Raw genomic sequence first — 12951 nt, forward strand, 5'->3', positions numbered from 1 at the left:
AGGAGTTAATCCAAATAGAATATACCAGAAATAGTCCAGAAATCGGTCAGAGGGTAAGACTAACCACTGCTTTCTTACTTTACTTGCTTTTTTTTTTTTACCCTGCTCTTTAACCATGCTCACATTTGCCGTCACCGTTTTTGCTCCACTAATCTTCACTCTCCTTCACTATACCCAAACCCCTGCACCCTTGAACCAAATAACTATCTCTCCCTCTCTCTTTCCCCCTTCACCTCGCTTTATCTGCAGACATACTCCTTAACCTCAGAGCTCTCCTACTAAAATACAATACAAGACGATCACTCTCCTTCACCCACCTGTTTTCCCTTTCTCTGCTTCTTCTCACTGCTGGTGACATAACCCCTAATCCTGGCCCCCCCTGCCTCATACATCCCACTAATCCTCACCCCGGTCTTTCTCACACTAAGAGAAACTACCGCAATCCCTCACACTTAAAACTTGTGCCACTGACCCCCTCCCTCCCGCACCCTCTTTCTGGAGCACTTTGGAATGCTCGTTCCATCTGCAACAAGCTCCACGTGATCCACGACCTCTTTACCTCCCGCAACCTTTCCTTCCTGGCCCTTACTGAGACCTGGCTGACACCCCCTGACACGGCCTTCCCGGCCGCGCTGAGTTATGGCGGCCTCCACTTTACCCACACTCCTCGCCCTGGCAACAGACATGGTGGAGGAGTGGGTTTCCTCCTTTCTAAAAACTGCTCCTTCAACCCTATCCAACCCCCACCCTCCCTTATCCCTCCCTTCTTTCGAGGTTCACTCTGTCCGTATTTACTCTCCCTCTAATCTCCAAATGACTGTCATATACCGACCACCGGGCTCAGCCATTGCCTTCATCGACCAATTCTCCACCTTGCTCCTCCACTTTCTCTCTTCTGACATGCCCACCATCATCATGGGGGACTTCAACATCCCCATTGACACCCACCAGCCAGCAGCCTCCAAACTCCTGTCACTTACCTCATCCTTTGGACTTACTCAGTGGTCCTCCACAGCCACCCACACAGATGGACATACATTAGACCTCATCTTCACCCGCCTCTGTTCCCTATCTAATCTCACAACCTCTCACTTCCCCCTATCTGACCACCATCTACTCACCTTCTCATCCTTGCCTTTCTCACCTGCCCCCCATGTCCAGCCACTAGCACATCCTCGCAGAAACCTCGCACACCTAGACATTTACAGACGCTCTTGTACCTCTGTCCTCCATATCTTCACTCCACAACACAGAAAGTGCCACCGCTTTCTACAACGCCACCCTCACATCAGCCATAGACTCAGTCGCTCCTCTCATGCATAGCAAAGTGCGACAAACCAATAGGCAACCCTGGCACAACAACCTCACCAAAAAACTTCTACAAGCATCCAGGGTCGCAGAGCGGCATTGGAAGAAAACACGCCTGCCAGACGACTTCACTGCTTTCAAACAAGCTACACTTGCCTTTTGCCCCTTAGTGACAGAACCATTTTACAGCTAAATGACCGGGCCAATTTTTACAATTCTGACCACTGTCACTTTATGAGGTTATAACTCTAGAATGCTTTAATGGATCCCACTGATTCTGAGATTGTTTTTTCGTGACATATTGTACTTCATGTTAGTGGTAAAATTTCTTCGATATGTCTTGTGTTTATTTATGAAAAAAAATGGAAATATGGCGAAAATTTTGCAATTGTAAAACTTTAAATTTTTATACCCTTAAATCAGAGAGATGTGTCACATAAATTTCTTAATAAATAACATTTCCCACATGTCTACTTTACATCAGCACAATTTGGGAAACAAAATTTTTTTTGTTAGGAAGTTATAAGGGTTAAAAGTTGACAAGCGATTTCTCATTTTTACAACAAAATTTACAAAACCATTTTTTTTAGGGACCACATCATATTTAAAGTCATTTTGAGGGGTGTACATGACAGAAAATACCCAAATGTGATACCATTCTAAAAACTAGACCCCTCAAGGTGCTCAAAATCACATTCAAGAAGTTTATTAACCCTTTACGTGCTTCACAGGAACTAAAGCAACGTGGAATGAAAAAATTAACATTTAACTTTTTTTTGCAAAAGATTTACTTCAGAACCAATTTTTTTTATTTTCACAAGTGGTAAAAGAGAAAATAAACCACAAAATGTGTTGTGCAATTTCTCCTGAATACGCCAATACCCCATATGTGGGGTAAACCACTTTTTCAGCGCACGGCAGAGCTCACAAGGGAAGGAGCGCCATTTGACTTTTTCAACACAGAATTGGCTGCAATTGAGATCGGATGCCATGTTGCGTTCGGAGAGCCCCTAATGTTCCTAAACAGTGGAAACCCCCAAAAAGTGACTCACTTTTGGAAACTAGACCCCTTAAGGAACTTATCTAGATGTGTGGTGAGCACTTTGAACCTTCAAGTGCTTCACAGAAGTTTATAACGTATGATCTTTTCGCCCCCAAATTTTTATTTTTACAAGGGTAACAGAAGAAATCATACCCCCACAGTTGTTGTGCGATTTGTCCTGAGTACGCTGATACCCCATATGTGGGGGTAAACCACTGTTTGGGCGCACGGCAGAGCTCAGAAGGGAAGGAGTACCATTTGACTTTTTCAATGCAGAATTGGCTGGAATTGAGTTTGGACGCCATGTCGCTTTTGGAGAGCCCCTGATGTGCCTAAACAGAGAAAAAATCCGACAAGTGACACCATTTTGGAAACTAGACCCCTGAAGGAACTTATCTAGATGTGTGGTGAGCACTTTGAACCCCCAAGTGCTTCACAGAAGTTTATAACGCAGAGCAGTGAAAATAAAAAATCACTATTTTTTTCCTCAAAAATGATTTTTTAGCCCGCTATGTTTTATTTTATCAAGGGTAACAGGAGAAATTGGACCACAAAAGTTGTCCTGAGTACGATGATACCCCATATGGGGGGGGGAACCACTGTTTGAGTGCACGGGAGAGCTCGAAAGCTAAGGAACGCCATTTTGGAATGCAGACTTTGATGGAATGGTCTGCGGGTGTCATGTTGCATTTGCAGAGCCACTGATGTGCCTAACAGTATAAACTCACCACAAATGACCCCATTTTGGAAACTAGACCCCTGAAGGAGCTTATCTAGATATGTGGTGAGCACTTTGAACCCCCAAGTGCTTCACAGATGTTTATAAACCCAGAGCCGTGAAAATTAAAAATCTTTTTTTTTCCTCAAAAATTATTTTAACGCCCGCTATTTTTTATTTTCCTAAGGGTACCAGGAGAAATTGAACCACAAAAGTTGTTGTGCAATTTGTCCTGAGTACGCTGATACCCCATATGTGAGGGAGGGGGACCCCTGTTTGGGCGCATGGGAGAGCTCGGAAGGGAAGGAGCACCATTTTAGAATGCAGACTTTGTTGGAATTTTCTGTGGGCGTCATGTTGTTTGCAGAGCCCCTGATGTGCCTAAACAGTATAAACCCCCCACAAGTGACCCCATTTTGGAAACTAGACCCCCGAAGGAGCTTATCTAGATATGTGGTGAGCACTTTGAACCCCCAAGTGCTTCACAGAAGTTAATAAACGCAGAGCCGTGAAAATAAAAAATCATTTTTTTTCCTCAAAAATGATATTTTAGCCTGCTATTTTTTATTTTCCTAAGGGTAACAGGAGAAATTGGACCACAAAAGTTGTTATGCAATTTGTCCTGAGTACGCTGATACCCCATATGTGGGGGGCACTGTTTGGGTGCATGGGAGAGCTCGGAAGGGAAGGAGCGCCATTTTGCAATGCAGACTTTGATGGAATGTTCTGTGGGCGTCATTTTGCGTTTGCAGATCCCCTGATGTGCCTAAACAGTATAAACCCCCCACAAGTGACATTTTGGAAACTAGACCCCCCAAGGAGCTGATCTAGATGTGTGGTGAGCACTTTGAACCCCCAAGTGCTTCACAGAAGTTTATAACGCAGAGCTGTGAAAATAAAAAGTGATTTTTTTTTAAGCCCCCAATTTTTTTTATTTTCCCAAGGGTAACAGGAGAAATTAGACCCCCAAAGTTGGTAAATAGTGGAAACCCCTCAATTCTTGCTCCAACCCTAACCCCAACACACCCCTAACCCTCCTAATCCCAACGCTAACCCTAATCCCAACCCTAATCTCTAATCCTAATTCTAACCCTAATCATAATTCGCCCTAACGCTAATTCTAACCCTAGCCCTAATCCTAACCCTAATTCCAACCCTAACCCTAATTCTAGCCCTAACCCAAATTCCAACCCTAACCCTAACCCTAGCCCTAACCCTAACCCTAGTCCTAACCCTAGCCCTAATGGAAAAATGAAAAAAAAAATATTTTCTTTATTTCATTATGTTTGCCTAACTAAGGGGGTGATAAACGGGGTGGCTATTTACTATTTTTTTTATTTTGATCGCTATGATAGTTTATCATAGTGATCAAAATGAATGAATGGAATCTGCCAGCCGGAGCCTGCAGATTCCCGGCGGGCGCACTGCGCATGCGCCCGCCATTTTCTCCGGAACCAAGATAGCGGCGCCCACCGGAGGAAGCCGCAGGGATGCAGGACCACCGGGAGGGGACAGAGGACCACCGGGAGGTACAGGGGGCGATCACATCAGAGCAAAGAGAAATTAAATGCAAAATCGCAGCTTTTTTTTTTTTGCAATTGCAGTTATAGGGTTAATAACGGCGATCGCAAAAGCGGGGTCGGTAAAAACCGACCCGATTCATGTTCTCTGGGGTCTCAGCTACCCCCTGCAGCCGAGACCCCGGAGAAAATCCGAAACTGGGGGGCGCTATTTACTTACTCCACAGCGCCGTGAATTTTCGGCGCTGTGGTTTAAGTACCCTTAATTATCGCCGATAAAAGGCATATCGGCGGTCGTTAAGGAGTTAAATCAGCCCTCACCTCTGCTAAACAGACATATTTCACAAACCTTGTATCTTCATTATCGCACAACCCAAAACAACTGTTCAGCACATTTAACTCTCTCTTCTGCCCACCACTGCCACCTCCAACTCCCCTCATCTCTGCTGAGGACTTTGCCAGCTACTTCAAAAACAAGATCGACCAAACAAGGCAAACCTTTACAGTTCCACCACCCCAGCTACTCCACATACCAGACCTCTGCCCTTCCCTAATAACCTCCCTCTCCAACATCACTGAAGGAGAGCTTACTCATCTCCTTTCCAAATCACACCTCACCACCTGTGCACTTGACCCCATCCCTTCCCACCTGCTCCCCAACCTCACTAACATGATCATTCCAGCCCTAACCCATCTCTTCAACCTATCCCTAACTTCTGGTACCTTCCCCTCTGCCTTCAAACATGCCACCATAACACCCATCCTCAAAAAATCAAACCTTGACCCAACTGCTATGCCCAGCTATCGCCCCATATCACTGCTCCCATTTGCTTCCAAACTCCTTCTCCTTGAACAGCATGTCCATGCTCAACTTTCCTCCCACCTCTCATCTAACTCCCTCCTTGACATCCTGCAATCTGGCTTCCTCCCCCACCACTTTACTGAAACTGCCCTGACCAAAATTAATAATGACTTACTCACAGCCAAAGCTAACAGATAGTTCTCCATCCTCCTCCTTCTCGACCTGTCCTCTGCCTTTGACACAGTTGACCACTGCCTACTGCTACAGATTCTTTCTTCCCTTGGCATCAAAGACCTTGCGCTGTCCTGGATTTCCTCATACCTTTCTGACCGCACATTCAGCGTTTCCCACTCCCACACTACCTCCTCATCCAGCCCCCTCTCTGTTGGAGTCCCCCAAGGATCTGTCCTGGGACCCCTACTTTTTTCCATCTATACTCTTGGCCTAGGACAACCCATGAAGTCCCATGGCTTCCAGTACCACCTGTATGCAGATGACACTCAGATCTACCTCTCTGGCCCAGATGTCACCTCTTTGCTGTCCAGAATCCCAGAATCAGCCATATCCTCCTTTTTCACCACTCGCTTCCTAAAACTCAATGTAGACAAAACTGAACTCATTATCTTTCCTCCATCTCACGTATCTTCCCTACCCGATCTATCTATTATGGTAAACAGCATCACGCTCTCTCCCGCACCTGAAATCCACTACCTCGGAGTAACTCTCGACTCTGCCCTGTCCTTCAAACCACACGTCCAAACTCTTGCCACCTCATGTCGCCTCCAACTCAAAAATATTTCCAGAATCTGTCCCTTCCTCAGCCCTCAATCTACTAAAACTCTTGTACATGCCCTCATCATCTCCCGCCTTGACTACTGCAACCCTCTCCTCTGTAGCCTCCCTGCTAACTCTCTTGCACCACTACAGTCTGTCCTTAATTCTGCTGCCTGACTAATCCACCTCTCTCCTCGCTACTCCCCTGTCTCTCCCCTCTGGAAATTCCCTCTGCAAATCCCTCCATTGGCTCTCAATTCCCCAACGAATCCAGTTCAAACTACTAACACTGACCTACAAAGCCATCCACAACCTTTCCCCTCCCTATATCTCTGAACTAATCTCCTAATATCTTCCCTCACATAATCTTCGATCCTCCCAAGACCTCCTACTCTCCTCCACACTTATTCGCTCCTCACACAGCCGCCTCCAAGATTTCTCCCGAATATCCAGTTTCCTCTGGAATTCCATGCCTCAACACGTCCGATTATCCACCACCCTCAGATCCTTCAAACGGAACCTGAAAACCCATCTTTTCAGGAAAGCTTACAGCCTGCAATAACCATTTTGCCGCCTGAGCTGCCGCCTCACCATCACCAGAGCTGCTGCACCCCTGACCTTCTGTCTCTTCCCCACTATCCCATAGAATGTAAGTCCGCAAGAACATTGTCCTCTCCCCCCTGCACCAGTCTGTCATTGTAAATTTGTTTACTGTTAACTATATCTATAACTTTGTATGTAACCCCCTTCTCATGTACAGCACCATGGAATCTATTTCCTGACATACTGTGCCCCATTCTGGTATAATGTGCCCTGTTCTGTTATCCAATACATTTAAAACAAAAACAAACCCCTACGCACGTCCCCCACACTCCCACGCTTCAGAAAAACCCTAGCAGTGTTTTCCCTGACGCAGCCTCCTGGACATCTTTTCTGAATGATCTGCCACTGGCATTTTTTTTTTATTCCATAGATAACACAGTGGCGGTGTATTGGCAGACAAAGGGTCACCATGCAATCCTCGGACTGTCCGGCAGCTCTCCTGACCTGAGTAAGACAGCATATATTTCCATGCAACTATCACGCTCTGGTCAGGAGAATTGCCGGTCAGTCCGAGCATTGCGTTGTGATCCTTTTCCGGGTTATATGGCGTCTGACTCTTCCCTTAGACTTTTGTTTTTTTTTAAAGACTCAAATAAAATAATGTATTTGTGCAAACAAACTATTGTGCAAAGCAGACAACTAGCCAAAAAACGGGCACAAAGGCAATGAGGAATCTCGTTCATCTTTTACACTGATGCCCAATGTTGAATTTGGAGCAAATTCAAACCTCAAGTACCCCATGCGTTCCCATGCGCTTGATTCATGACTGATCAGCAGCACATGCCCAGGACTCACCATTCTGCAGGTAAAGGCTTCTGCGATGAATTGGGCATGTGCGATAGATCAGTGATCCATCTAGGGATTATACTCCAGGGATTACCGTATATTGGGAACCATAATAAGCTACTTGTCTATTGACTCTCATTCATTTCTTCTGCCATAGAACACAAACACTCCTTTGTGCTGTGTATATGGGAAACAGATGGAGGAAGGTGTGTGTTCAGTATGGGCGCACTATGGAAATTAGAAAAATAACAGAACAAACCTAAAATATTTGAAACATACACAGATGGATGTGAGTTTGTTTCTGATGACACCTAAAAGTCATTACAGGGCAAGGAGAAATGTCTCCCAGGGGCTTGGGACAACAACAAAGTAATTGTTACTCGCCTATTGCCAACAGCATGACCGCTGCGGCCTGTGATTGACTGCAGCAGGCAGTAGGATGACCTGGCAAGCGCTTCATTGCGTGCTCTGATGATGTACTGCTCTGTTTACGTGACCACTGCAGCTAATCAACAGGCCCCAGTGTTCCTGCTGCTGCTGGAACAGTGACATCTCCTCTTTCCACATCAGCGATTCTGTTTTTTTTTACATTGTATTTTTCTTTTTTGTTTTGTTTTAGACATTGTAGAAATACATATTTATTGTACAAAATGCGATTTGCTCCAGAGGTTCCTGCTCACTGTATTTGTTTACAGTTAAACTGATCCCGAGAATGAGGGCGGCCTACAGTCCGGATTGTGAATAAAGCATTAGTGAGCATATGTGACCACTGCGCCAAATAATTCCTATAAACTCTTAATGGAGTAGTGGTCGCACATGCTCGGTAAGGCTCATTCACAATGTAGACGTTAGGTTCCCCATTCATGGAAATGTCGGGTGCCCCAATGGTCGGGACATCGGTGATCATATATCACCAATCCTCTGTATGAGCGGTGGATCCTGTTTATGGTACAGGCCCTGTAAGTTTAGGACTGTATTGTATTGCATTTACATCTATATTTGCTGTTTCTCCAGGAAAATGAATGCATGAGGATTAAGATTTTAGGGGACTGCTATTACTGTGTCTCTGGTCTACCGGTGTCTCTACCTAACAATGCAAAGAACTGTGTCAAAATGGGACTGGACATGTGTGATGCAATAAAGTGAGTATGAGCCAGAGCGGAGCACATTTGCACAGAACGTCTCTTTCTGTGGATTATCCATTTCATCTTTGCATAACCCTGACAGACCGCTGATCTCAGTGGATACTGTGAAATACATTTATCCATGCTTGGTATTTTCACAGATATCACAAGTGCAGGAAAGGATAAAACCGCAGCGTTGATTAAGGCCTGTTTCACACTTCCGTTTTTTCCCTTCAGTCAAAATCCGCCAATTTTTTAAAAAAAACCGGATCCGCCAAAAAAGGGTCGGATCCGTTTTTTCCCCCATAGACTTACATTATTGGCGGATCTTGACTGACGGTCGTCCGTCCCACCCGTTATTTTACGGATCCGCCAAGATTTTAGCGGCTCCCGGGCGGATGAGACGGACCCTGCAACGTTTTTTGCTGTTGACGGTCCGCTATTTTGAACCGCGCATGCCCGGAATCTTAACTCCGGGAAGCATTTTAACCGGGAGCCGCTAAAATCTCTCTCTCTCCCCTCTCTCTCTCTCCCCCCTCCCTCTCTCCCCCCTCTCTCTCTCTCTCTCTCCCTCTCGCTCTCTCTCCCTCTCTCTCCCTCCCCCTCTCTCTCTCTCCCTCTCTCTCTCCCCTCTCTTTCTTTCCCCCTCTCTCATCTCATGATGCCCGCAACATAGAAAATGGCTATCTCAAGCATGTAAACCCGCGAGATCGCGGCCAAGTTCTCACGGTAGCCCTCGAGATCGCGACGATGGATTGAAGATCGCAATGATGAAGACCGCGGTCACTTTAAATGATGCCGCTATCATCCGTTCATCACTGAACGGCGACGGATCAGTTTTTTTTTCACCTTTGGCGGATTTCAGCTGACTGCCGACAACGGAAGTGTTAAAGAGGCCTGTTGAACTGAAATTTAAAACTCTTTTGATGTAAGACCCCTTATATGTAGCACTGATCACTGAGCTGTGACCACCATGACCCCCCTATATCTTGTGCTGAGCATCAAAACACCACATGTATCTAGTAATGAGCACCAAGACTGGGCTGGGCTGCAAGACCCCCCTATATCTAGTTAAGACCCCCCAAACTTCCCTATATCTAGCGCTGATCACCAAGACCCCTCTTATATGTAGTGCTGGGCAACAAGATTCTCCCTATATCTAGTGTTGGGCCCCTAGAGCCCCTATATCTAATGTTGGGCCCCAAGATCCCCCTATATCTAGTGTTGTATTGGGCTCCAAGACCCCCCTATATCTAATGTTGGGCCCCAAGGCCCCCTATATGTAATGTTGGGCCCCAAGACTCCCCTATCTAGTGCTGGGCAACCTATTTCTATTGTTGGGTCTCAAGAATCCCCTATATCTATTGTTGGGCCTCAAGAATCCCCTATATCTATTGTTGGACCTCAATACGCCCTATATCTATTGTTGGACCCCACTACCTCCTATATCAGCTGTTGGGCCCCAAAACCCTCTATATCCAGTGTTGGGCCCCAAGAATCCCCTATATCTAATGTTGGGCCCCAATACACCCTAGATCTAGTGTTGGGCCCCAATACCCCCTATGTATAGGGTGGGGCTCCAAGACCCCTCCCATATCTAGTGTTGGGCCCCAATACGCCCTATGTATAGGGTGGGGTTCCAAGACTCCTCCTATATCTAGTGTTGGGCCCCAATACACTATATCTTCAAATTAAATATTTATATATTATAAATGAATTTCCATCTTTTAACACAATTCGGCATTTTGTGCTCAGTGCTTGCCTGACTGGAGAGTGGTGTCAATGGGATTGGGTGTTGACCTCCATTTGGAGACGTGGGCTGCTACGGTGGTAGAGCAGGTGGCGTAGTCACTGAACACATGAGTACAGTCATTCACAATACTACTACAAGTTTGTACCAAGACTCCGTGAAATAGGATCGATGTAGTATTATTAGGTGCAGTATTTAAAGGAGCAGGAGAGACGCTTGGTCAGGGGAAGCCATGAGACCGGTCAGGGGAGAGGACGACAGGGTCCTGTTGTACAAAATGCAAAGATCTGGAAGAAGCACAGGTCAAGAATAGTCAGGATTCAGAACTAGGAGATCTAAAGGCAAGCAAAAGAGTGTTCAGATCCATACCCAGCCACACTGTCTCCAATCACCTGGTCAGGGATAAAGCGGAGCAAGCTGAGCAGAAGCTAGGGTGGAGGAGACAATAAATGAAGCACCCAATTCCCTGATCACCTGGAAAAGGTAATCACTTTATGGTCGGGACCCACGATACGTCAGCCATATGGGACTGAAAACCATGCCCATGTGCAGGAGTGAATAAATGTACCAGTTTATTGGTGAGACCTTTTTTTTTTTATTGTGAACTCGGGCACTTTTTTTCCCCCCTTCCGCATGTGACTGCTGCACCTCATGTAGATATAGTATCTACAGCCGTCGATCATTCTGCTACTTATTAATGTCCTAACATTTTTGTAGCGATCCGAATGCAGATATATCTGCAAACTCTATTTTCCCTGCAGTAGTCTGTATTCTGCTCTCTGCCGATATATTACCTGCTAATTTCATTCTTATTATATCTCTACAGACAGGTGAGAGAAGCCACAGGAGCGGACATCAACATGCGGGTCGGGGTCCATTCTGGCAACGTTCTCTGTGGGGTCATTGGACTTCGGAAATGGCAGTTTGACGTTTGGTCACACGATGTCTCCTTAGCCAATCGCATGGAGTCTGCAGGCGTGCCGGGGTAGGACTGTGACCAATGCTTTCTGCTTGTCAGTTCAAAACCTCATGTGCATGTAACAAGCTAAAGCCGGACGAGTAATAACAATTCAGCACAATTTTGCTTTCAGTGAGGAGATTGATCCAAAAACACTAAAGGGCTTTTCCGTTTCGACACTTAAAAAACTGATCTTTGCTCACCCTACCCGGGTCCCACAAGCAGTCTCCGACACGTCTACCAGTGTCTGTAATTGTCTGCAGCGCTGTCACATCAACAGTGCTGCAACTACTAACTGAGCTTAATGGCTCAGCTTGAGTGGATGGTACAAGCCCCTGAGCTCACTGATCGGCTGCAGCGCTGTTGATGTGACCTCGGTACTGATGGGTTTTCTGAAACCGGTAAACCTCTTTATAAAGATGGGTTATCAAACAGATATTTGTGGAAGTGAAGGATAACTGTAAAGTATTTCACCTTGCACTTTGGTAAATTGCATAGAGTTTTTCAGCCTAATGCTGTTCCCATGGTCCTAAAATCTCCACAGCAGATGGCGGCTCAGTAGCCCGACTAAAGTCTTGCTTTGTCCTTGTCATAGTCAGTCTAGTGTAGAATTCTCAGGTGTCTGATGAGTACGTGCTACTCGCCCGGGCCTCCCACCAGCTCCAAAAATGGCAGCAAATCCAAAAATCCCCGAGGCCCCATAGAGATCCCTATACAATTCTGATTTTTATTCCAAAAAATGTAGAACATCACAGCAATGAGGAGGCAAAACTAGAGCAACGTTTGGGCCAAATGGCTTATCTCAAGACTACAATACAGTCACAATCACATGTCGCAATTTGTGACTGTGTTTTAGGCTTGAGAAAGGCTATTTGGCTGAAACGTTGCTCCATGTTTGTCTCCTCACTGCTGGGATGTTTTACATATTTTGGAATAACAATTGTATTTGTATATGGATCTCTATGCCCTGTCATGTCACAGCCACTGCTCGCACAACAAGAGCACAGACATTGATGACATTGATGACATGCCGCGTGTTGTGGATGGGCCCCCAGAGGTTGATGCAGAGTATACAGTAGTGGTGATTTCCGTCCGGCCTGTCCATTCAGCCCCTCTAGACACTAGATTACATAGGACACCCCCTACTCTATGTCAGTGGCTGCAGATCCCAGCGTCAGCACTTTGGGCTGAATTTTAATGAAGTGTGAGTGCTGTATATACGATGTGTGAGCCGTATTCACAGAATATCAGCCTATGGAGGCGTTTTATGATTTACAATAGGGGGAGGTCAGAGTTTAGATTAGGCTCTGTTTACAGCGGCATACAGGCTTAAGGGAAAGTGCCTCATGATCGATTCTGCTCTAACCACGGGCAGAGTGACCCTGAGGCCAGATCCTGCATTGCAAACGTCTGTATCACTCCGAACCACTGTGGCATTATGGTGAAAAACACACTTAACAGTGCGGCTGCGTACAAGGTGAGTAGTCCAAGGACCTGTCCCAACCGGCCTCTCCCCACCCGCTCAGACTCTCACGTCTCTTCGTATAGCTGAGGCAATGGGCGTGT

The 12951-nt window shown here is 46.0% G+C and overlaps 1 protein-coding gene across 4 annotated transcripts in view; it reads left to right on the forward strand.

Annotated features, from left to right (window-relative positions):
• Positions 1–12951, forward strand: part of ADCY7 (adenylate cyclase 7) — a 158410-nt gene that overhangs the window by 110964 nt on the left and 34495 nt on the right. For all 4 annotated transcript variants that reach the window (XM_073576175.1, XM_073576172.1, XM_073576173.1 and 1 more), the window contains 2 exons: positions 8568–8695; positions 11254–11412. In XM_073576175.1, the coding sequence (XP_073432276.1) occupies positions 8568–8695; positions 11254–11412 (287 nt within the window). The remainder of the gene's footprint in view (positions 1–8567; positions 8696–11253; positions 11413–12951) is intronic.

The sequence above is a fragment of the Dendrobates tinctorius genome, unplaced genomic scaffold, assembly GCF_039654945.1.
Source record: "Dendrobates tinctorius isolate UK_male_01 unplaced genomic scaffold, ASM3965494v1 ptg000047l, whole genome shotgun sequence".
NCBI classification, from domain to species: Eukaryota; Metazoa; Chordata; class Amphibia; order Anura; family Dendrobatidae; genus Dendrobates; species Dendrobates tinctorius.